Source organism: Typopeltis vanoorti, chromosome 26 (genome assembly GCF_054136105.1).
Source record: "Typopeltis vanoorti isolate ZY-2024b chromosome 26, IOZ_Tvanoo_1.0, whole genome shotgun sequence".
NCBI classification, from domain to species: domain Eukaryota; kingdom Metazoa; phylum Arthropoda; class Arachnida; order Uropygi; family Thelyphonidae; genus Typopeltis; species Typopeltis vanoorti.
In genome coordinates this window covers 8,580,590-8,608,050 of record NC_143574.1, presented here as the reverse complement: position 1 = coordinate 8,608,050, position 27,461 = coordinate 8,580,590, and the positions used below count along the sequence as shown (strand labels likewise).

The window sequence follows — 27,461 nt, the reverse complement described above, 5'->3', positions numbered from 1 at the left end:
ATAAGCGGGCTTGTTTAATTTGTCATGAGTCAGTGGTGTCAGTATCAAAAGAATATGATATAAAATGACACTATGAGAAAAAGCATGCTTCCAATTTCGATCACCTTCAAGGGCAGCTTCATGTGGACAAAGTGAACTGTCTCCAAATTGATTTAAAATGCCAGCAGGGTACGTTTAAAAGGCAGAGGGAAGAGAGCAAAGCGTGCATCAAAGTAAGTTATGTAATAGTTGAAAAAATTACTAAAAAAAAATCAAAAGCCATCTTGGATAGAGAGTTTGTGAAAGAGTGTCTCATCGCTGTTGGGGATATTCTGTGCCCAAATAATAAGGAAGTGTTTAAAAAACTGAGTTTGTCTGGGATAACTGTAGCATGACGTGTCGAAGAACTTGCCAATGACATTGAAGGAACCCTAAAAAAATGGGTGTCCGAATTTACTTCATATTCGCTTGCTTTAGATGAGAGCAGAGATGTGAAGGATAAAGCACAACTGGCTATCTTTATCCGTAGCACTGATCAACAATTCAATGTGACAGAAGAACTGCTAGCGCTCGTACCTATGAAGGGAACGATGAAAGCCACTGATATTCTTGAAGATGCCAAGAAAATGGAGAGTTTCAACCTCAGCTTAACCAACCTTGAGGGTGTGGTAAATGATGGTGCCCCTGCTATGGTGGAAAAGAACAAATGGTTTGTTGCACTGCTACGGAAAGAACCAGAACTAGAAGGAAAAGATTTTGTCCATTACCACTGTTTAACCAACCAGGAGAATTTGTGCATGAAAACTAATGGATTTGAGAATGTCATGAAAGTTATTGTGTCTGTCATCAACATTATTAGGGCAAGAGGATTGAATCATCGTCAATTCCAAGAGTTTTTGACCCAAGAGTGCGAAGCGGATTACGGCGATGTGGTTTATAATAGTGATGTGTGTGTTGGTTGGATGGAGGGAAGGTTCTTAAAAGAGTCCTACATCAATTACATGATAATAGAGAAGAGTATTAATAGCAGACAGTAAAATGTAAATAATAGGTGATAATATTGAAAGTACAGTGGCAGAAGTTCATGAGAATATAGAAGACCTGAATAAAGAAATAGGGTGTTTGCACGTAGTCCTTCACAGGACAAAGTAAGAGATTCAAAGGTGTTGTGGAACAGTAACAAGAGATCAGTTGAACTGATGACAGAAAAAAAGTAAGAGGTCCAAAGCCAAAAATAAAATTGTAGGAATAAACAAGAGAAAGAGCATAAGCAGATAATTTTTTATGGCAATTCTATGGTGCAAAAATTAATAATATTAGCAATGCTATTAGAGGGGGTGCTTAAGAGCCAAAGCTGTATAACTGTGAGAAGAGACCTCCACATTCCTTTAAACTTTAAAGGAATGCAAAGAACCAACCAGGATTTCTGATCTCGCCTTCTCGTGGTGCACCCTATTAGGTATCTACCTGGATACTGCACAAATGAGGATGAGCTGGCAATTTGGGATTTAGCTGACCAAATTGTATTCTTATTGATTTAAACCAAAATATAGAATGATGGTACAACATTACAGAATTTCATGCCAGTTGGGGTGTCGCCCAGTTAAACAAGACCCCTGTTGTTTTCGCCAGGGAACCAGGGTGAACAGCGAAAAGTTATTTTAGGTTAGGTTACTGGAACAAATCCTAAAATACATCCCCAACTCAACATCAGAGTTCAAGATCGGTACTATCAACATAAGAAGCCTGAATGGAGAAGAAATGGAACTAGCTGAGGAATTAGATAAGTACAGATTGACATAATAGGGGTGACTGAAACAAAAAAGACAAACACTGGTGAAATTGTTCTAAGCAATAAATACAAAATGTTATATTGTATTTATTGCTTAGAACGATAAACTCAAATTCTATTTTTAGATTTAAAAAAAAATCGAGAAAATAGTAATGAAATGACAATCAACGAAAAGAAGGAGTAACATCAGAATGGAAAACTGGACAACGAGACTTATTTGTGCCTATGGTCCCACAGAAGGCTCTACTAAGGTAGAAGTAGAGGAATTTTTTGAGGCTTTAGAGAAAGCAACTGACACAATGAAAAATTTCTCCACTTCTACCATACTAGAACCTTCTGGGAGATCATAGGCACATATAAGTCTCGTTGTCCAGTAAGAGATCTAAATAGCAGAGTAGGAAATGATTGTCAGACATACAAAAATATTTTAGGAAAATTTGGAGAAAAGAGCAAAGCTAATAATAATGGCAAATACCTGTTGGATTTCTGCTCAGGACATGGACTGGTTATTACTAACACTATTTTCCAACATAAAAATCTGCACAAATTCACATGGAGAGAAAAGGCAAGGAATAAGAAAGTCTCATTGACTTTGTTATTGTTGATAGTGATGTTTTCTCCCTGGTGCAGGACATCAGAGTGAACAGAGGATTTGAAATTGGAAGCGATCACTATTTAGTGTTGAGCAGGATGAAACTGAATTTCATATTGAAAAGAATAACATGTAATAAATTTTTAAAGCGAATAAAAGTTGAGCAGCTCTCAGATGTGAACTGTAGACTAAAATACACAAAGATTATTGAAGAAAAAACGAAAGAGTTTGAGAACAGGAACCAAACCTTGAAGATTCAGTGGCAAGCACTGAAGAAAACACTAACTGATTCAGTCAGAGAGGCATGTGGTGAGGTTGTCTGTAAGGTTAGAAAAATCAGAACTCCATGGTGGACACAGGAAGTTAAGGAGGCAGTGAAGGAAAAGAAGAAAGCATATTAAAAGTTCCTGGCAAATAAGTCACCTTGTGCTCTTGGAGAATACAGAGACAAATATAAGAAAGCTAGACACTGTAAAACTATACTGTGTAAAACTAGTTAAACAAAAGTAATGAAAAGACTTTGGTAAGAAAATAGAAAATAAATATCAGGAAGGTGGCAAGATATTCTGGAGGTTGTCGAAGCTCAGAATGGAGGAAAGATTGATGTAAAAGGAATTCAATGATAAAAGTAACAAGAAAACTGGAGAAAAATTCCATACTTCAATTATTCCTTGAAGTATGGAATAATTACTTCAAAAAATTGCTAAATGAAACAGTCAATGATAGCACACTAATAAAAAAATACTGACAAGGCATGCAGTCAGGAATACATATCCATACTTGAAGCCTGAAATATGGAAAGGCAGCAGGAGTAGATGATATTCCACCAGAAATGCTCAAGTATGGAGGTATAAAAGTCTTACAGTGGCTGCACTGCATAGTTCAAAGGTACGAATTCCAGATGACTGGAGTAGAGCTCTCATAGTACCATATATAAAAAGGGAAATAAAACTGAATGTGAGAATTACAGAGATATTTCTCTACTGAGTGTTCCTGGTAAGATTTATACAAGTATACATGAGAAACGGTTGAGAAGGATTGTGGAAGAAAAGCTTGGTGAAACAAAAGCTGGATTCAGGCCAAAGAAGCTGTCAGGATCAGATTTTCACTTTACATCAAATAATTGAGAAATCATGGGAATATAACAAAGATCTTTATTTAAGTTTTGTAGATCTGAAAAAGGCATATGACAAGGTGTTAAGAGAGAAGTTATTCAAAACACTACAGTTATATTGTGTCAGTGGGGCATTATATCAACCGATACTTTGTCTTCATTTGAGTTGTAAGCCAGCAGTCAGAATTGAAGGAAGTACAGGAAGTGGTTTAATGTTAAATCTGGTGTCAGACAAGGATGTACATTGATTCTTTAAAGATACTTGTGACATTAGGATTATAAAATATATACACGTTTACACAAGAATATTATTTAATTTGCCAAATATTTCAGTCTGAATATTACAGACCATCTTCAGTGGCTACATAGGAATAGTTTTAAAAAACAAGGTGGAATACGAATAATTGATCATTCACAAATAGAATGAGCCACGTGATGTTATATCGCTAAGTATTAAAAGAGTAAATTAAAGATATTAATTCAGAAATTCATGTAATAATCTTAAATAACATTAGACTAATATAGGAAATTTAAAAAAAAAAAAAAAATTAATGTGTTATCCTGATTAAACTTTCAACAAATTTTTGATACAGATATACAGTCATTATGATTCAAATTAGGACGTTGAAGTAAGGCCTCCACACTTTCTTTAAATAAACATTCAAATTTATAGCGACATCTGTGTAGGAGGCGAGTCTTGGATCAAAGGATGTTGTGGCTTGTTTCTATTCCATGCTGAGCTAATCCAGATTTCTCGGGTTTGTTGTGTTGAAAGGATGATTGATGCTCTTGAATTCTTTTTTCTACAGAGCGTCCAGTTTGTCCAAAGTAGGTAAGATTACAGTTACACGGAACTTGATACACACCAGGTACAGACATAGTTGAGCATTTATCTTTAGAAGAAGGAAAATGGGTGGATAATTTGTTAATAGGTGTATAAGTGGCTGTTAAATCATATTTCTTCAGAATTTTTGAAATTGGTTCTGAAATCCTAGAAATGTAAAGAATTGGAACTCAACATATTAAATCTTTGCTGTTTTCTGTTGGATTGTAAGAATCGAAAATATGTTGTGTACTTTTTTCGGAGAAGCCATTCATGTGATGTTTGATAGTCGAAAGTTCTTTCTGTAATAAATGAGAAGTTGAACAATTAATTTTGGCTCATCAGATTAAACATTATATGATTCCTGTTTTTTGACAAGGATGACGTGCAGATTCTTTGAGAATACAAAGACCTGTGAAAGTTGGTTTTCTGAAAGTTTTGTGAATGTACATTATCCCCTCTGTTATTCATATTGGAGATGTTAATCTCAGCTCTGCTTTATCCAGATGATGTTATACTTCTAAATAAATCCAGTACAAGTCTGCAAGATTCTCTGACTAAATTGAGTAAATGTAATATGTTTGATATGAAAATCAACAATAACAAGACAAAGACAATGAAAATAGGCAGAAACATTGAAAATATCAACTGCATTGTGAATGGAGAACCTATACGACAAGTAAAACATTTCAGCTAGGAAATAAAGCTGGTATGGTAGGAAGTCAACTGAATAAATTTATATGGAATAAGAGAGAAATGAGTCAAAACACTAAATTAGCTATATACAAGACAGTGCTGAAACCAATTTTAATTTATGGACCAAAGACTAGAAACCACAGATAGAGTCCTGAGAAAGATTAGGGGCATGAACTGATGGCATCAATGGCAATATCATATAAAAAATGAGAATATTAAGAAAGAACTTGACATTGTCAGCATTCAGGAATGCATTAGCAGAGCAAATCTCAGGTGGTATGGTCACTTAAACAGAATGGGAGAGGAAGGATTAGCAAAACAAGTGTTCTCTGCCAGGTTGGCAGGAAAAAGACCAAGACATAGGTGGATTGATATGATAAAAAGTGACTTGGAAGATAGAAATATAAGATCTGGTAATATTGGAGTCTTGACAGGTAACAGACTGATTTGGAGGAAAATTGTAGATAGGAAGTTAGTAATAATGTAAATTTTTCGTGTAGTACTATCATATCCTGTATACCCCTTGTGAGGGTACATGCAGTGCCAGCAGAAGCAGGCCTGCATTGCAGGTGGGCACGATTTCGAAGTGTTAGTATAAAGTTTCATTCTTTCTTTAAATTTTTGAAAACGAATTAAGTAATAATAATTAGGTAAGTCAATATAATTGCTGCAAATTTACAGTCAGAAAAAGTTACAGTTATAAATTTACAAAAAATTCTTGTAAATTCTTTCCACATGATTATGACAAAAATAAAAATAAATAAATTGCCATTTGTTTGGGGGCACCCATTTCAGCTTTGCGGGTGGGCGACGTCCAGCCTAGCGTTGGCCCTGGATACATGGCAGGAATTTGATGATGATGATTCTGTTAGAATGCAGAAAGGGAAAGTGAAAGAATTGATTAATTTGGCTGGAACCAATGACCTGAGGGATGAGAAGTATTGTATGAGGGAGGATGTAGAAGTTACTGGAAGAAGTGAAAACGAAGAGCAAGAAAGTGAGGTTTGTGAGTCTGCTCCCATGCTATGATAGAGGTGAACTGGGAAAGATAACAATAATAGCTAATGAATCAATATGCAGGTTGCGCAGAAGGAATGATGTAGAGTTTGTGGACCTATGGCATGACTGATGGATGGAAAGGTTTGTACAATGCTGATGGACTGCACTTAAATGGATTTGGAGTTACATGTCTAGAAAGTGCTTTGTTCACTGAGAGTGTGAAAACACAAAGTCAGGAAAATTAAAGAAATTAGGGCAGATGTAGACGTGTGTAGGCACCCATGAAGCAAATGAGTATGTGAATGAATTTATTCTCTCAGGTAACAATATCGAATAGAGTAATCTTTTCAGGATGTAAAAAACTCTTCCTTCTTATTCCTGATGCTAGAAGCATCAAGAATAAGGAGGAAGAGTTTTCCTTCTTATTCTTGAAAAAGTAATAAAAACTCTTCCTTCTTATTCCTGATGCTTCTAGCATCAGGAATAAGAAGGAAGAGTTTTTGGCACTATTTAGTACAACCATGCCAAAAGTTATAGGCATTAGTGAGACTTGGCTAACAGCAGATGATATAGCTGCAGGGATAGCATATGATGGATTTATTATTTTCAGGAAGGATAGAGTAGACAGGACACAGGGTAAGGTACCGCTGATGATAGCAGATAAATTACAGCCAACAAGAGTCAGTCCAGCTATAGGCTATGGAGTACAGGGGATGATGTGGAAGACATACATCAGCAGATTAGCATGAGCCCAAGTTGAGTAATTATTATGGGGGGGGGGGGACTTCAACTTCAGAGACATACTGGAAGAAAGAAAGATCACATGGCAGGAGGGAAATGGAATTTATACATTTAATGAGATATAATTACTTGATGCAGAATGTGACAGAGGGGACTCACAATTTGAGAGTGTTGGATCATGTCATGGGATCAGAAGATCTATCCATAACCAACAATTGGCAAGTACATGAGCATGGACATGCAAGCAGAAGCTATTAATAATGCCACAGAAATATAGAAATATTACATCACACCTTGCCTTAGTTATCAAACAAAAAAACTATATCGTATACAGAGTACACAATCGTTTGATAAAAGCATCTAATTTACTTTACTTTCATATTAATCCTATTAATTTACTCCAATGGTAGTATTCAGTTATCCTACATTATTCTAAACGAAGAGAGAAAAATATTTCACGAATCAGATTAGGCCTGAATTTTTTTAATGTGAATTCCATACACAGAAAGTTGTAAATCTGTGGAATTGTGGGTGAATTAATGGTTAAGACAATCCAGAGACCAAAAATGGAATTTAAGACACTTCAGGCCTTCAAATAAACAGAGTGGTAAACTCTCACCAGGTAATGAAATTCATCTACTAGCTAATAAAGAAAAACAGAATCACTTACAAGTTTAGCAGCAACAGATGAATCTTGTTTTGCTGCATTTCCAGTTGCTGCAACAGATGACTGTGATGGAGGAGTATGTGTAGATGACTTATTTCCCTCATTATCCTGAGCACTTTTAGAGCCTTCTTCTGTTGCCATGTTTTACATCTGTCCAATATCAAATGGTCAACTGAAAATTATAAAAATCTAAATCATGCATCATAATCAAATAAATACATGCCATTTCAACTTAAATAAGTGAAGAAATCAACATTCAGTTCTGAAAGCTTACTAACAAAGATGTTGATGGGAAGGGTTTCAAATCAAGAGGAATGTAGACTCCAAGAATTAATTTCTAACCCAGTTTAAAAGAAATGTTATTCATACCTGAAATTAAAAATGAATTAGACAATGGCAGGGATATTTTTCTGGTTGTTTAAACCATTTTAAACAGCCAGAAATAAGTAAATAAATAGGTAAATTGGTAAATAATTATAAAGTTCATAAAAAACTCCACAAATGCTAAATCATACATGGCATTTCCTCTAAAAAAGTGAAGAATTAAATAAGATCTGCAAGCATACTAAATGAAGATGATAATGGACACCATTTCATTTCAAACCCACAAGATGATAATGTTGGATTCCAGAAATCAAATTTCTCACCTAGTTTACAGAGAACTTTCTTTGGGTTTATTATTAAAAATGAATTACACAATGGCAAGAAATTACGTAGTTCATAAAAAATAAATAAACTAAAAATGCACAATGGTCAGCTCAAGCTTACTTGATGTTGGTATCAGAAAAAAAATGTACATCAAGAAAAGTAAAAAAATTCATCAGTTTATACACACAACTTAGAAACAAATGTCTCAAGAATAGCCAAGTAATGTTATAATGTGGTAGGTCAAAGCAAATAGCATTATGCCCTTGGTATTGATTTTCAGGATTCATCTCCTTAATACTGAAAGAAAACTAAAAACCAGAATTATCTCTGAAGATCCTTAATCCAGTTAGCTTAAGCCAGTGTTTCTCAAACTTTTTTCGACTACGGAACACTTCACAAATTCTGAAATTTTCACGGAACACCTTGGTTATTTTGTAACCATATAAATTAATAATAAATTGGTAATTTAGCTGATTTTTTATTATTAATCAATAATTGATAATTAATTATTAATTAATTAAACATTAATTAAACCATCGTTAAATTAATTTGTGCTGACAAATTCCAGATCTTCTCGCGGAACACCTATTCACCTTCCATGGAACACCAGTGTTCCGGGGAACACCGGTTAAGAACTACTGGCTTAAGCTAATAAGTGTGATGAAAGTAATGGAAACATCAAGATTCATATCCAGAATTTCATTCTTCACTTATTTAAGTATAAATACTTAGTTGCGAGTTAATTTTGACAAATCTGCTACCTGCCGAATCATCAAAAAAAAAAAAAAAAAGATTATGGCAATGGCTACAATGCAATTTACTTATATTATATAATCTGCTACCAGATTATATAATAGAAAGTATATTTCAAAAGAAATTATGTCTTGTTTCATCTTTTATTCAAGCATGGATAAAAATGCATGGTCAGATAACCGAAGCATTAAATAACTAAAGATACAATTACATGGTGCTGTATCAGAAGTCATTTGATTCACTAATCCATTCAAGGTTCATTCATTTGCAGGTTAGATAATTGAGAGCTCACATCCACATATGAAAGGTTGCAAACCCTATAGCACATGTGTGTGGGACAAATCGTATTATACAATCATCACCACCATAATTTAAGTAAGTTGCATTTGTAGCCATTGCATTAATCTATTTATTTATTTTTATTTTATTTTTTTTGAGGAATCAGCAGATAGCAGATTTGCATTCTCTGGAAAGTATATTTCGAAAGAATTATGTTCTTGTTTAATCTTTTATCCAAGCATGGAGAAACAAAGTTTACATGCGATGTACAAAGGCTGTTTGAAAAGTTTGGTAAATTTCCAATAGACAGTGACACAATTCATTCATTCATATCAGTGTTGCCATATATCTTTTTCATGAACACTGGAAAAATTTTAGCCACATGCGATGCATAGTTTTCATTTAGCAAACGTTTAAAATGACCGTGTTCGCATTTTTCATAAATATGGAGAAAAACAAGTTTTGTGCAGTGATAAAACACTTTTATTTGAAGAAGCGAACAGCTGCGCAGATCGAAGCCGAGTTGGATGCAGTTCATGGGGACTCTGTACCAGCATTAAAGACTATTTATTTTTGGATAAACGAGTTTAAACATGGTCATAAGTCAACAGAAGATGAAGCGTGCTCCGACTGCCTGTTGAGATCACTACGAAGGAAACGATCGACAAAATCCATGGTATCATTATGGAAGATTTCCAATGAAAGTTAGTGAGATTGCTGAGATTGTAAGCCTCTCAACTGAATGGATATATAATATCCTGCACGAAAAATTGCACATGAAAAAGCTGTGTGCATTGTGATTGTTGACTGTTGATCAAAAATGCATGCGAAAAGACATTTCAACCAGTGTTTGGAGATGTTTAATTGCAATTCGCAGAATTTTTTTGCATTGATTCGTAAGTGTAGACGAAACTTGAATCCACCACTACACATCTGAGTCCAAGCAGCAGTGAAAATAGTGGACAATGCCTGGTGAAAACGCATTGTCCAAAAAAGCAAAGACCATTTTGTCAGCTGGGAAGGTGATGACCACTGTTTTTTTGGGATTCCCAAGGAATTATCATGATAGACTATTTGGAAAAATGTAAGACAATAACAGGAGTCTATCATGTGTCATTGTTGTACGATTTAAAAGAAGAATCGAAGAAAAAAACAGCCAAGATGGGTGCACAAAAAAGTGCTCTTTCATCAAGAAAGTGCACCTTCCCACACATCGGCCATTGCAATGGCAAAATTGCACAAATTGAGGTTCGAATTGGTTCCACATCCACCATATTCTCTAGATTTGGCCCCATGTGTCTTCTTCTTCCCAAACTTAATTTGGCTCGGTGGGAAAAAATTTTCTTAGAAAAAGGATGTCCTCAAGGCTGTCAATGACTGTTTTGCACAATTTGACAAATCCTACTTTTTAGATGGGATGAAAAAATTGGAAACTTGCCGGATCAAATGTGTAGACCTCAATGGAGACTACTTACCAAACTTTTCGAACAACCCTTATAAATCTTCAAAAATTGCCAGTTTGCCAGTATGCAGAATGGAAAACTCAAGTTTCCAGGAGAGAAATCTTTCCTATATCTATCTGAGATCGGCTAATGCACCTTCAACTGCAAAAGTCCACATAACTATTCCTCTCATCACAATGGGAATTGAACTCTGGTTTTATGCAAGTGAAGAGGATACTGTCTTTCTTCCAACTATGCTACCAAAGCAAATTGTTCAAATAATCCCAATATTCTTCAGCATATTCTTGAAAGATTGCAGGGATTTCATTTTCATTTGAAGAAATGCAAACATATGTCAGATAAAAAAGGTAATACCAGATTAAGTGCCATAACCTGGCAGCTCCAAGTATGCAAAAACAAATGTAGTCCCAATTTTGTAGGCTGAGTAAAATGGATCGAGGGGGGGGGGGTCATGTGACCAAAAAACTTCCAACAAAATAGTCTTGAACACAGTTATGCAGATAAATACAACAGAATTCTACTTCATATTTGCATGCATGCAGAGGTTGTGGGCCCATTTCATAGGAAACATAAGCACATCACATAGCAACAAGTGAAGAGCCCTGTTCTATATTTAATTCTTTGTATTTTCATTTTTTTTTAAATACACGAAACTAATCAAAATAATTTAAAATAGCATTTTCTTTATTTAACAATTGATTTTTGAGATCATATTTCAGTTTTGTTTTGTTTTTTTGCTAAACCTATATAATGATGGCAATATTTTAGCATGGAGCCACTGGTTGCCAGTCATTATTAGCAGAACATAAACAGAATGGACAAGTTTTGGGCAATTGGATTGGTAATAAAAATTTAAAGTAGGGAATCATATGTAAAATGACTTATGTAGCCAAAGACCAATATGAAATAATAAAAAAAATGCTCTTCCTCCCCTTTGCCATTGAATCTTACTACTCCCTTTTGTGGAAGGGAGAAATTGGTATACAGTTGGTCTCCATCTCTTGACACTGCAGAAGTTGAGTATACATGCACGGCATGCTGAATAAGAGGAAATGTTCATAATACTCATATTCTAAAAGTGATTTAGACAAGTTTATGATTAAAAAAACAAAGTTGTTTCTCGTAGCAGAAAAATCCTACTTGTCCACACCAAACATCAAGTTAAAAATCAGTCAGGAAACATACGTGCAACATTGTAGGTATATTCATTAATTCATTATATTGCATCTTTATACCCTATGCTGCTTGCTGTTTCTTTTTAATAAAAGATGAAATAGAAATAAAATACACAAAAATGTTTTCACTGGGTTTGTAAACAGCTTTGTTGATGGTGTGGGGTTTTAAGTATTGTCAGAGTTTTGTTTGTTAAACATGATGCACCATACAAAATTGATGGCAAGCACAAGTAGCTAAAATTGTGCTACTACCCATATCAAAAACAAAATCAAGCATGAAATTAGCAAAAATCTAAATAATAAAAAAAAAAATTAAAATTCTTTTGGACTTCACATTCCATATCCATTACAAAAGCTGTGTCATGGGCTTTTGATTAGAATCTTGATTAGGTGTCCAAATTTAATAGAACTATAAATTCTTCTGAATACAAACATATTTAACTTAAACTATGCAGCAAACTAATAAATGGTGCCTATATTTGGTTTCATCACAAAAAAGATTTTCTTTTATTTTGATGATTGAATTAATGAAAATTTAATATCTTAAATTTCCCCCTTCCCATATCTTAATACCTGTAGTACTTCTATGTAATGTTGTCTGAAGGTGCAAAGCAAAATATTGTGGCAAAATTTTTTTCTTCTTGCTTAGAACGTAAATAATACTGGACAAAAAAAGTTTTATTGCTTATCCAAGCATGAGCAAAACTTTCCTCGTTGCTCAAACATGTCCAATTGCACACTTGGTAAAGGATAAAATCAAAAACATTTCTTGTCAAGTATAATTTAAAGAAAATTTAATAAGGTAAATATTGCAGTATTAATAAAATCCCATTTAATTAAAATCAAAACTCATAAAGAAGTTCAAGTGAGCACTGAGTTTTTTAGATATGGCCTAAATTATTTTGCATACATAAAATGAATAAAAATGACTATACATATGGCAGAGAAAGTGTGGATTACCAAATTTCTCATTGGAGGGATAAGGTCCACAATAATATGGAAGAATTTGATACTAACTAACGCGAAATTATAATGGCGAGGTTCAAAGAGGAAAACATTTACATTCAGAACAAGAAAACCACATTTTGCTTCATATTTAAAATGTAAAAGGCTGATAAATACCAGTTTCAAAAGAGGCAAAGAAAAAGATTCAATGACAGGTTAAAAAAAAAAAAAAAAAAATCACTATCAATTTGTATGAACAAGCATTGCTTAAAGGACTGCTTTAAAGGACTCCTGAAGAGAAAACGGTTTAAAGCGTGTAAAATGGATCTATTTCAGACATTCTGTATCAATATTGTTTTTGCTCACTAAACTTCAATTTTTAATTGAAATCAATATTATGTTACTCGCTATATTTCCATGTCTCAATTATAAGTTATCTAATTAATTTTAGAGGCACTGAAAGAAAGGCAGAATACCATAATAAGGCAGGCAATCATGTAAGCCTCTGTAGTACAGTTATCAGAACAACAGAACATTGTGTCCTTTGCCTGGAAAAGACCCGATTTCAATGCTCATCATGACAACAGGAATCTTTATATGGGCTTTTTCAGTTGAAGGTGAGTTAGCCAATCTCATACAGAGTTAGTAGGGTTTTTTATCCCAGAAACTCAGGTTTTTCATCCTGTATACAGGCAAATCAGCCATGAGAACACACAATTTATAGACAGCAATACGGGTGTTGGTGATGATGGGTGGTAGATGGTACTAGTAGTTAAGCTGAGTGTATTTGGAGAATTAAGTAAGGTGAGATGTGCAACATGGAGTAGAATAATGTACTCTCTAGCAATGAGCCCTTGGACTCCTTGGCAGTGTCACATAATAATAATAATAACAACAACAATCTGCCTCACATCTTATAATGGAGAACAGGAAAAACAAAAGTCATTTAATGGAAAGAACATATTCTATGGTTGTGAAATGGCTTTAGAAAAGCATTTATACCAATAGAAAATATGAGGACAGGAATGGTTTGAAATGAAATAAGAACAATTCCAGATCAGGAAGCATATCACACGGTTGTGAATTTACTATATCAAGTCAATCATGGTTGTCAAATCGGATCCTTATGGTCCTTTGAAGATATGAGGTAGTAGAGCTGCAAAATATAAAAGGTGCAAGATTAAAGTATAACCTTAATAGGACTGGTTAAAAACACGCAATGCATTTCAGTTATCTGGTTATCTAATTCAAAAGAAAATTTCTTTTAATATGTGGAGCCCATGTTTTCAGCTAAACTGCAATGCGACTCCCAGGACAAAAAAACACTATAATGATGAAATAAAATCCTTAAGGTAAAAAATGTGATAGAAATGCCTGGGGCAAGAGAAAGATTGTGGCAGGTCTATGGAACGCTCTCTATGAGAACACACTTAAGGTTCGTAGGCTTCAAAAACTAATAGGTGAAAAAAAGAGGAGGCATGATAGAAGCATAAGAATAAGAGAATAAGGGGTTATCACATCTGGAAAATGTGTAAGAGCATGGTTAGCAAAGGCAGGAGTAGATTTTTTTTTTTTTTTTATTGGAGGGAAGTGAACAAGCAGAATGACAGTTGTCACAGGTGGATTAAAGAAGAAGTAAGACAGGTATTGTGTGAATGGTAGGTCTCCCATGATGAGTCTTCTGAATCGATGGGGAAACCCATATAATAACAATGATATATAACCAGGCACACCTAACCTGAAGAAACCTAGTACCATTTCATAAAAGTGAATGAGACCTTCAGAAAATTATTTTATTGTTGATAAAAATGAAAAGATTGTATGAAAAGATTGGGAAGATATTGCTAGTCATTTGAATGCTGTCAGTGAATAAGTTCAAAGCAAAATATAACAGGTACTGTACAGAAATGAAATAAATTTAATAACTAAATTATTATTTACAACCTGAAATACAAACTAGCATTATCAAAGGCATTTTTAAGATATACACTCAATAGAGACTAGAATAACAATAGCTTCCAGAACAAGGATAGTCACGTGCATGGAAGGCGATAGTGGAGCTCTCTACAGTGATGCTTAGTAGTTATTATTAATGGACAGATAGAGCAGCGAGACAAAATTTACGCAGAATTACACCATTTCTATTACAGTTATTTCATTTGTGTCTACGCAGTTTATTCCAGAAATTTTCAACTATCAATAATTACAATACAGAAATCTGAATATGGAAGTACTGGCATTGATGGCAAGTGCTGATGTTAGTGGATCTCACATTCAAGTGATATCACACATACAGCTGTGAGTCCCTTTACAGGAAGGTACGCCACCATCTCAATCCCCCCAACCTGACTTTAATCCATGTGTGTTCACAGGCCTGCCTGCTTGCAGGATGAAAAACCCCAGATAAATGGTGGAAAAACCCTGCTGTTTATGCCCAAGACCGGCTAACTTGGCTATGGCTGAGGAAGATCCTTAAGCTCATGTCATCGACGGGAATCAAACCTAGGGAAGAAACTCCTTCCCAGGCATATGGTTGCGAAGAACAAAGCCACTAGGCTAACTGTGCAGAGAGCTGTGGAATAGGTGCAACGGATTCAGAGGCAAGTGACAAAGATAATGGCAGGTTTGTAGAATGTTCCATATGAGGACAGATTGAAGATTTGTGGATTACAGAGGTTGGTTGATGGGTAAATGGAGATATGATAGAGACATGCAGGTTTTATAGGAATGATACAGACAAAATATTTCAGTACATCAGTACATGGAAACTAAGTAAGGTTGTGGTTAGCAAGAGGGACTAGACTTTTTTGCCTGGAGAGTGGAATGGTCTGCCAGAGTCAGCTGCAAGTGCTTTGTTAGTGAATGAGTTCAAAGCAAACTATGAGGTATTGATGTTTGGTGTTGATGTTAGTGGATCTGGCACGATGAGTCTAGAAATTCCACTGAGATGATCATATATAACAATGACAATATACTTGAATGTTTTTATACTGTCAGATGACGCTTATATCTAAAAATATAGAGCAATGAACTAAATGCAAAGCCTCATCTATGACTGCCTCGTTAGAAACCCAAGTGCTATGAAGAAGTAAAGAGCGGGGAACTAGAAAATAAATCAATAAATAATAAAGACTGTTTAATCACAGTTGAATATATTAAATATTTGCAACACTCACCGCAAGATTTCACTCAGCTTGGAGTCCAAATTCACCAATTTCGCCACCTATTAAATGCAAGATTATATAAAATAAAAAAGAAAACTGTTTAAAAAGTTATTAATTACTATTAAAGATCTTTATCCACCGGTTTTAGCAAAACCCGAATTAAATAGCATCTAGAAATCACATCAAACTCCCTCATTAGTACAGTTTATAAAACAAGAAAAGCGGCACATCGTATCCTCGCCAACAATATTTCTAAAATCGAATGATTGCTACAGCGACATCTTTTAATTGTGATAATTTTAAAAAAATAATAATAAAAGTGATCCAAAAAGCAAAATCAGGCGAAAACTAGCGGTGCTTAAACGTTTTGAATCTACCGTTCCCTACATAAAAATATTACTTTTTTTTTTGTTGCAGAGACGTATGAAAATAATTGGAAGGGAAATGTGAAAATAAACAGTGATGCTCGAAATATTTTAATCAACAAAACGTGATATTACAAATAAAGTACCATAACTGATCTAGAAATGCACTATGTTGACACACTTAGTTGTGGTCAAAATGACAGAAGCTGCCCTTTGCGGCATGATTTCAAACAATTTCTAATACGTCACAAGAGGAATATTTTCCATATCGTCGCGTAAATCTACCCCATTGCTTATACTGATGACGGCAGATGTCGGCTGGAGCGAATTTAGCATTCTAATTCATCCTAAAGGTGTTCCATAGGGTTGAGTTGTGGTCTCAGAGCCGGCCAGCTCAATACTCCAACCTTAACCGGTCTCGAACACGCACTGTAGAGCTTTGGAATGCTGAAACTTTCAATGCCGAAATACTTCCACAGCGTCGGAAGCATTACATTTTCAAGGATGTCCAGATAGCCATCAGCAGTCATGGTTTTGGGCACGTCCACCAATGGCCCAAGCCCAATCCAACTGTCCATAACCCGATACCATTCCCGAGCCTCTGCCAACTTGAAAGTTGGAATTATCAGTTCTGCTGGAACTGTTCCCCGGTAATCTAAAAAGACAAATTCGACCATCCGAGTGAAACTTTGGGGAATGATTCGTCGCTTTACAGAACACTTTTACAGTAATCTACGGTTCAGGAACAGTGTGAAAGACACCAGTCCAAACGCCGTTTGACGTTGTGTGTGTGTGTGTGTGTGTGTGTGTGTGTGTGTGTGTGTGTGTGTGTGTGTGTGTGTGTGTGTGTGTGTGTGTGTGTGTGTGTGTGGAGGGGGGTAATGTGTGGCATGTTAGGTTAGGTTAGGTTAGGAAATTTTCTTGCATAGCAAGCCTTTTTTTATTTCGTTTTTTTATTTTATTCTTACTTTTTCGTACACAGCAGATCTGCTGTGGTAACCTAATATGTGTAAATCTTAGCGGACTGATCCAGTGCTGAGAGATGTCCCTGCAGCACATCCCTCCTTTTATTAACAGACTTACGCAGAGATTCCTTGAATTTTGCATGTGTTGTATCGAAATTTATATGGCACGTAAAGTATTCAAATACTTTTGTGGAAAGACTGTAAGATAATTTAATAAAAATGAGTATATTATCCATTACGTGAAGGTTTCTTTTTGCTCCGAAACTACAGGATGTCGCTGGAAGTGGTTCGAAAAAAGGCTAGAACCATTGGTTCCAGACTTTTCGGACACTCTGTAGTTTAATACATATGAAAAGGAAGGAAGAAAGAAATTTAGTGAGGATTTTTTTTTTCTTTTTGAAAACCTCAAGGTTGCAATTATTGCAGTCCCAAAGGGCAGAGGTGTGAGAAATGAAGGTGGTTGAGAACTTAGAGCTTGGGTTTATGGGTGTTGACCAGAAATTGCTAGTGATCATAGCTCAGTAGAGGAAAGTGAAGAGATGGTTGCCACCAGATCAGTGAAACAGCGCCCATGTAAAATACTGAAGAAACATAATAAAACAACAAACCGATTATTGGAAAGAAACTGGAGGAAGTTAGCGAGGAGGAAGTGATAGGTCATCACTTAAACAAACTGCTTCCTTCTAAATACAATTAGACTTCTCAGGGAAGTCTTTAGTGCACTATCCTAAATATTTGAATATCATTCTATGAATGGGCAGATTTGAATATTATAAAGTGTAAGAAGAGAAGTACTGTTTCGAAAGAAAAATAATATCAAGTTTTTTGGAAGCTAAAGATAGATATATATATATATATATATATATATATATATATATATATATATATATATATATATATATATATATATATATATATATATATATATATATATATATATATATATATATATATATATATATATATATATATATATATATATATAGGAGCTAAAATAACCAAGCATATAAAATTGCTTGGTTATCCTAATATATATATATATATATATATACTTTAAAAAAAAAGGTTGTCCAGTTGAATACGAATGTATTTGGTGCTGGATTTCCATTGAATAGTTGTGTAGAAAAGTTTGACTTCTCCATAGTGGGATGCCTTTCGTCTTGTGAATGGCATTCACAGCTATTCTCCATTTCCAGAGCCATTTTTCCAGGTTTGTTGCTGCAGTTTGTAGACGCTGTGTAGCTAAGTTCGGTCTGAGAGATCTACTCAAAATTGCCATGTCATCGGCATAGCAAGCTGTGGTGGGTGATGTCGTGTTAGGGGAGTCAGCAACGAAGATGTTTAAAAGCAGCGGAGAAAGCAACGAGCCTTGAGGAACACCTGCAGCGATTCTTTTCAAAGAGGATTTGAGACCTCTCAACTTGACCTGAAATTTCCGGTCTTTTAGAAAGGAGTCGATAAGTTTGATGAGGTACAGCGGAACTTTTGCCATAAATAATTTATAAATGACGCCTTTGTGCCAAACCTTATCAAAGGCTTTTGCTACATCTAGAAAAACAGCTGCTGTATGTTGCCAATTGAATCCAGTAGTGATAAATTCGACCAGTCTGTGAACTTGTTGTGTAGTACTGTGCCCGGTTTGAAACCCAAACTGTTCTCTCAGTATTGTGTTGTTGTTCACCACAACTTCAAGTCGATTGAGAATGATTTTTTCTGCAATTTTTCCCAAGCATGAAAGGAGACTGATGGGTCTGTAACTTTGCGGTAACTGAGGCACTTTTTCCTACTTATGAATGAGGATTATATCTGCTTGTTTCCATCGGGTTGGAAAATACTTTAGTCTGAGTATTGCATTTATGATTGTTACCAAATGCATGACAGCTTTGTGCAGAAGGGAATTTATTGTTTTGTTGTTAATTTCATCTGGGCCAGGGGCTTTTTTGTTGTTAAACTTCCTAATGATTGAGTAGACCTCTTTAGGCAAGGCGGGAGAGATATTTTCACGGCTGCTAGGCTGCCGGAGCGCAGTACGGACTCATCCCTATAAACTATACCTTTTTCTCCGTGAATGGAGTGAATATCGGAACTGTCCGAACTGATAGCCATTGCCAACATCCACAAGGAGTTATCTTTAGGTTTTAGGGAACAAAGTTTTCTTTCCCATTGTTGACTTCTGTGATATTTTAGTGCATAGCGAAGTAAGTTTCATGCTCTGTTCAGCTCTTGGCAATCTTAAGGAGATAACGTGTTATGAAAGCGACGTCTGATTTTAGTTTTGTTTTTGATTAGAGCAAGGATTTCTTCTAGAAGTAGGATTACTTTAGCTGGAGTGGAAATAGAAGAGACTGCAGTTAAGCTAGTTTGAATTTTGCTTTCCAGGTTGTTGACTGCTGCTTCAATTTCTTCACAGGTGGAGATATTCGGCACTGAATCCATGATAGAGTTGATTGTAGCCTTGAAGTTTGTAAAATTAGTAAATGACTGACTGGGAATGAGTTCCAGATACTCTCCCAGTTTTAAAAGTACTGGGGTGTGGTCCGAACTGAGGTCGTTAACTACTTGCAGCTGGAATTGAGGAGATGTGTTTTTGAATATGGCTATATCTAAGACATCGGCCTGCCATGTGTTCCATAGTGTGTTGGTTCAATCGTCATATTTTTTAGTTATGGATAGGGTGTAATTGATGAGATATTATTTAAATAATCGATATTTATTACAAATTTAATAAATTATACATTTTAGAGTGAAATAATTTTAACAAGAATAGCCAAAACCGGTTTTGTTAATTTCTAATAGGGCGTATGGTCTCCATTAATGCCAAAACAGCAGAATATCTTAATTGCATGGACCAGATAACATAATCAGACAGTTCTTGTCGGATATATTCCCACTTTTCAATGAGCGCAATTTTTTCGAGCTTTTGAAGCGATCGTGGTGAAATATGTCGAGAAGAAACGCGCATACTTAAAGCACCCGAGGCATGTTCGATTGGGTTACAAGCCGCTGAACAGGGAGGCCAGTCCATTTGTTCACTCGTCCTCAAACCACTCTTGTACCAAATTTGCACGGTGTGGAGGAGCATTGTCATCCATAAAATGAATTCTTGACCAGTTGCAGCAGCATATGGATGAACTATAGGTTCTAATATCTGATCGCTGTAACTTTGGGCTGTAAAGGTACCGTTTCTGATTAAAAAAAAGAGATCAGTATGGCCACCTGTACTTATTCCAGCCCATACCACCAAATTCCCATTTTGATGTTGGGGTCTTTCACTGACAAACTGTGGATTATTTCTTGTTTCACTTTCATGTCATATCAAGATACATCGGTTATCTGTTTACAGGCTGAACCTGAACTCGTTACTAAAAAAGTACACGAGTCCAATCCTCATTTGTCCAATTGCGGTGTTCCTGTGCCCAAATTCTTTGGATTCTTATGTGACTTCAAGTAACTGGAATGCAAACCATTGGTCTCCGATCATATAAAGCTATGGAATGAAGACGATTTAATACTGTCTGTGTCGATACCAGCCTGCCTTTTGCTGAGTCAAGTTCGCTTCGAAGTTGTGTTGCTTTAAATGTTGAATTCCCTCTGCTGGCAAGTAATGACAAATACTTATCGTTTCTTGAAATTGTTGTTGATGGGCGACCTTGACCTTGTTTTCAGCAAACACTTCCGTCTCCAGAAAGCGATTCCAAAATTTTGCGTTGAGATACACGACACGCTTGAGCGACAAATTGCTGCGTTTGTCCTTTTAATTCACTGATGGCTCTCTCCAAGCCATGGATTCAGGGAAATCATGTTGCTCTTCCATTTTTCACAAAATAATGGGTGGTAGGGTAGGTAACACAAGATTACAGTTGAAGTGATAATTATGCACTCTGGAAGTGAGAGCAAGAATCCATGCTTTTATAAACCCCACATGAGGGTAAGACACGTTTCGACAGTCTTAATATGATTTTATACACAGTTGCGTGTTGTACACTATTCTACATTAAGAATATTTTGAAATAAATGTGTTACATTTGTAAATTATTTTTGTAACTTTATAAGAAAAAAAATATCCCCTAATTGTTTTGAGCATTATTTATCCTGCATTTTAGTTATCTAGTACATAAGTTAAAATCTCAGCCTAATAATAAAAAGTTGGATTTCGAGCACGTATACAGAATTAGTTTTCTTTTGACCAAAATGTGTAACAATTTCATTCAGTTATATACCAGAATTCCCTACCTGTGGAGATTGAACCGTCCACTCAGTCTCCAGGGCTAGATAGAAGTAAAAAAAGGCGTGGCATACTCCCTATAAGGGAATAAAAGGTGGTATATGATAATTATTATATATCAGAATTATTTTGCTGTCTGTTTCAAAATTTGATGTATTTTCTTCTCCCAAAATGATTCCTATTTAGAGTACATGAAATGTTTATGTGTTCAATTCTTCCTCTATTTTCATTGCTCTCTTTCTCGCCAAATATGTTGCAGCAGTTAGTGAATGTATTTTAGGAATTCTGCATAAATAAACAAGGAATCCTAGATTTATATGATAGCAGATGAATTGCAGCCTATAAGAATAGGAGACTGGTGGGAGGATGGCTGTTCATCTGAAGCAATCTGGTGTAAGATTAAGGCGAGTAAGATAAATTATACAGTTGGTTGTTGCTATAAGCCCGAGAGTTCCACGTATCATCTGGAAGACATTCCTAGCCAAATGAGTACAGGTCGAATGATTATTATGTGAGACCTGGTCATAGGTCCAGAAGGGCTATCCATAACGTATTTAACAACATTGCTCCAATTAGTGAAAGAGACCATTTACAGTCTTGACTTCGAAGATTGTAAAAAACATGAGCAATATTTTGTCAAGGAGAGGTGTTTGTGGAACTACAAGGCAGGTGATTATGATATGCTTTGTATTAAAGTTTAAATCTGTATAATGGCATAAAACACTGCAGGGTACGGATATTAGTAGTGTCTAAATTTAATTGTATAGCAAAGGTAATTGTATAAGTAATTGTAAAGGTAATTATAATTAATTGTAAAGGTAATTATAATTAATTGTAAAGGTAATTATAATTAATTGTAAAGGTAATTATAATTAATTGTATAAGTAATTGTATAATTACTAATTGTATAATTGTATAAATTGTATAATTAATAAAAGTAATTGTATAATAATTTAATTGTATAGCAAAGGTAAGGGGGTTAATCTGTTAGACGTTTGATGGATAAGTAATATCATTAAGCACAAGAGGCTGAAGAAAATGCTGCCGAAGCTATATAAAGAGAATGGTGACTAGTTAACTCCTAAACAGTACAAGTATCAGACAAAAGAGGTGGTCAGTATGGTAAGGAAGTAAGATAAAATCAGATTAAGAGAAGAATCTAGTTGAGCAGTCCAAAGGAAATCATATAGTTCTTTCGTTATGTAGCAAGTAAGTGGAAGAATGACCATGGAAGATTGACCTTAGTGAGTGATGTTGGTCACGAGGAGAAAGAAGCAGATAAAATAGTTGAGTTACTGAGTGATAACTCTGAAAAAACATATCATCCTAGTAAGGTTACAACACTGGTTCAGAGGTGGATAAATTGGAGATTCTTAGGATATTGCAGAATCTAAATATAAATACAGTTGTCGGATTAGATGAGACACCTGCTAGGGATTTGCAAAAATATGCAAGGGAATAGGTAATGCCTTTGTCTTCGCTGTTTACTTTAAATCTCAGCCCTAGTAGAGTTCCAAGGGAGTGGAAAGAGCACGAAATAATTCCTTTGCATAAGGGAGGTTCCAATACTGCATCAGCAAATTATAGACCAATCATTGTCTCATGCGTGGTCTTAAAAGTACGATAACATTTGGTTAAAAAGAAAATTCAAGAATATATAGATAAAAATATTATACTGTATGAGAATCAACATGGCTTTGTGAAGGGTCGCCTTATCCCTTAATAATTTACTACCTTTTTGTAATACAATAACGGCTGTTTTGGATGATAGAAATGACTACACGATGATTCTGCTGGATTTTTTAAAGGCATTTGACAGAATACCACATGGGACACCGTTATGCAAATTAGAACAAATGGAGATAATGGGGATGGTTAAGTAGATAAGAGAGCGGCTGCTGGACAGATTTCAAAAAGCGGTATATGGAGGGGCACAATCGATGCTAAAAACACGTGATTAGTTGCATGCCCCAAGGTTCAGTGCCTTGACCATTGCTGTTTAATTTGAACACAAACGATATAGAAAATAATCTGAAAGGATATATTACACTGTTTGCTGATGATAAACATTAGCTTGAGTAATAGCAAATCAAGGTGATGTGGAGAGCATGCGATACAATTTAAATATGCTGTCACAGTATGGACAAAAGTTAATGGTGTCAGTTTAAGAGAAACATAAAGTTATGCATTTTGGGATAAATAGATTACAAGCTATGTATCATATTGAGGGCACTTTACTCTAGAAAATGGATAAAGCTAGAGATTTTGTTGGTGGAGAGAGTTTAGACAGAGAGTTAAAGTTTAGTGGACATTTTGTTAAGGTAGTTAAGGTAGCCCATAAGATTACTTGGCTATTGAAGAACACTTTTACAAATAGAGATAAGTATGTTGTTATTTTCTTTATAAGGCCCTTAAACCCACACACATCTGGATAACTGTGCTCAAGTCTGATTCCTTGGGCTGTTTGTCAATGAGGAAACGGAGGCGGAGATTCTGAGGCGGAGTGACCAAGATGGCAGTGGCTTGTGGCATGTTCCCTATGAGGATAGATTGAAGGTGTGTAGATAGTAGAAGTTCGTTTATAGGAAAAAATAAAGGAATATGGTTGATAGACACATATAAGTTGCTTAAAGAGTTTTATAAGATAGATGCAGGGGAAATGTTTCACCACTTGGCTAGTGGGACCAGAACAATGGGTCATATGTGGAAGTTGAATAAACGTGTTTTTAGTAGGTGTGTGATGATTAGATTTTTGGCTTGGAGAGTTTGCTTGAATGAGTGGAAATGGTTGCCAGAGTCAGCTGTGAGTACATTTTCTATTAATTGGTTAAAGGAGAGGATTATAGATTCTGTGGATAGTTCGGATCTCCAACGATGAATCTTTGGACTCCATGGAGGTGCTCGTATAATAATAATAATAATAATAATAATAATAATAATAATAATAATAATAATAATAATAATAATAATAATAATAATAATAATAATAATTTATAACAACTTTAATATTGACACATTCATTCATAATTCCTGGATTATGAATGAATTGATAGTTCATTCATACTCCACGTGGGTTACTGAACTGAGTGCACAATGATGCATACTATTTGAAATAACTTTATAGAAAGTATTTTATTTTACCTTGGGTATAATAAATGTTAAAAATACCAAGCAATTTTAAACCTGGTTTTACTCCATTTCCCAAGTAAGCAAACAGACAATAAGTCAAGTTTGCGCCTGCAAATGATGCAAGTCTAGCTGATCCTACAGGTAGTGCAAGACCAAGGCAACTCGTGGTAAAGGTGGCATAAGATCTGATCACTAATCTTAATATTTACCCTTAATGCCAAAACACATCTCCAAGAAGGGGATGCATGATGTTTTGTAATAAAGGCAAGGGGCCACTAGTGGCCCATTGCCTTTAATATAAAAGCGGTACACAGTGAAGAGAGACGGCTCAAATGTGCCGCCATCTCGTGGTCCCTAACCCTAACACAATATATTTAATGTCTGAAATAATGTGGGTTCTACGGTCGATTTTCTTGAGTTTACGGGACGAAAAACCCGAGTTTCCGGGAGGAAAAACCCGCTTGCCCGTGCCAAAGATCGACTAACTCGGGAACCGGTCGAAAAAAGGCTTAGAAAAATTTCCTCTAGTCGCTGAGTAGAATCGAAACCAAGTCTTTCTGGTCTATATATATATATATATATATATAAAAAGCTGGACCACGCCTTACTTCATGTTATATAGACCTGATATATTATTTGTAGACTGGTCCCTACTCTTCTTTCCATCTGTATTTCTCTTCATCTTGCCCCTCCCCCCAATGCTATTAGAATATTCGAGGACTAAGGGTGATTCTTTCCTATATTCCTATTTTTCCACCTCGTGCAGTGGGAGTCAACCTTCTCTTCAGGTACCTTCCTACCCCAGTTAAAAATTGTGATGACAAATCAGAACTCTATACCGCATTGGCTGTCGCGCAGGTTACCAAGGACCTGACTGGATGTTAGGCTTCCTGGACAAGTGGGCTACAGTATCCAGATCCACAGAACTTGAAAGTAATTCCTAGGAAAAAGTGGAGCATGGTTGAAAATCGACAAGCTATGCAGTGCTTCTACGGTTCAAACCTTCAATTAGGGAATTTCGGAAACGAATGTTCCAACTTTGGTTTAAAAACACCCAAATTCGGAAATTGCATTCGAAAGGTTGATGCAGCAGCACAGCTTCATTATTAAACTGAAGATTGTGAACTTGAGCAAGAAGCACTGAAAGCTGAAGCTGTAAAAGGAGACTGTACTTATCCTGAACTGACCAAGAATATGAATGGAGCAGAACCTGATTCCGACGTGCAGAGTGCTTAAAATCTTGAAAATATACAAATAATTGAAAGGAAGCTATCAGAGAAGGAACAAGAACTCTCAACAAAAATTATCGAGTAAATGAACATTAACTTGGAACGAGGTAGGCTTTCAGTATTGAGACAAGTACCTCAACAAAAACTGAAAGAAATCCTACAAGAAGCTGTAAGGGCTATCCCTGCTGCAACTATATGACAAACGAATCAATTTATGTACTCACTAACCTACGTCGCAATATCTGAATTAAGCTATCAGATTAGTGAACCCAAAAGCAGTAGGGCTCAGGAACCAAAATCCATCGACTGGAGAATAAAATTCTTTAACTCAGAGCGTACGTAAACAATTTGAAAAATCTTAAGGAAAAGAAGCTGAAAAACGCGATAATCCGAAATAACCCCATAAAGAGATATAATATTGTAACAAAACCTATTGATGAAGTATTGGAGAAATGGAAACAAAAATAGTTGCAGTTTCAGATAATATAAGAAGATACAGTGCATGCATTGAACACTAAAAGCAAAATTCGATGTTTCGCGTGAATCAGTTCCAGTTTTACAATTGATTGATGCAGGAATGATGATCTTAAAGAAAATATAAATAAAAGTATAAGAGACAAAGAAAATACTCTTACATTTTTGGAAAACCTATGGGACAACCTTCTTCTTCTTATTGTGCTATCTTCTATCGAAGGTCAGCGACCATCTTGGCGAACAAACTGCGATCTTGTGTTAATCTGAGCAGTTGTGCACTGCTCTTTCCTGTCCACGTCTTGATGTTGTCAAACCATGATATTCTTTTTCTTCCTCTAGTTCCTTTGCCATCAATTCTTCCTACCAAAATAGTTTGTAGAAGTTGGTATTTGCTGTTTCTCATGATGTGTCCAAGATATGATGTTTTTCGTTTCTTGATTATTTGTTAAAGATGTTTAGCTTTGCCAATGGATTTTAAGACATCTTCATTGGTAATTTTTTCTGTCCATGATATCTTTAGCATTCTTCTGTATAGCCACATCTCAAAGGCTTCGATTTTCTTGATGGTTGTCGCCTTCAATGTCCATGTTTCAACTCCATAGAGCAGAATAGACCACACGTAGCATTTCAGCATTCGGCATCTGACTTCCATGTTTAGGTCTTTATTGCAGAATAGTGTTCTCATTTTCATGAAGGACTGCCGTGCAACTTCAATCCTTGTCTTTATATCTATTTCTGGATCCCACCGTTCGTTATGCCAGCAACCAAGATATTTATATCTTGACACTTGATCAATATTTTTCCCATTGAGTGCCAGTTTCATTGATGAGACTGGATGCTTGCTGATGATCATGTATTTTGTCTTGTTGATGTTTATATTTATTCCCATTCTTTGGCTTTCTATGTATACTCTGTCAACGAGTTTTTGGAGATCCATAATGTTATCTGCAATTAGCACGGTGTCATCTGCATATCGTAGGTTGTTAACAATTTTTCCATTTATTGTGATTCCCTCTGTACATTCTTCCAATGCTTTTTTAAAGATTACCTCTGCATATATGTTGAACAGGAGTGGTGAGAGCACACATCCTTGTTTCACTCCTCTTTTGATGTTAATATCACTGGTGGTAATGTTGTCTAATTGAACGGTAGCTGACTGATTCCAATACAGATTTGTTATTAGTCTTATGTCTTGTTCGTCTAGCCTTATTTGTTGAAGGATTTCTATTAAGTTGGTGTGTCTG

General features: G+C 35.5%; 1 protein-coding gene across 2 annotated transcripts in view; it reads right to left on the bottom strand.

Annotated features, from left to right (window-relative positions):
• Nucleotides 1-16,097, bottom strand: part of wds (WD repeat-containing protein wds) — a 168,212-nt gene extending 152,115 nt beyond the window's left edge. For both annotated transcript variants that reach the window (XM_090414877.1, XM_090414878.1), the window contains exons 1-2: nt 15,843-16,097; nt 7,407-7,575 (exon numbers count right to left, since the gene is read on the bottom strand). In XM_090414877.1, coding sequence (XP_090271003.1) covers nt 7,407-7,544 — 138 coding nt within the window. In that variant the 5' untranslated portion in view covers nt 7,545-7,575; nt 15,843-16,097. The remainder of the gene's footprint in view (nt 1-7,406; nt 7,576-15,842) is intronic.
• Between the last annotated feature and the right edge of the window lie 11,364 nt (nt 16,098-27,461).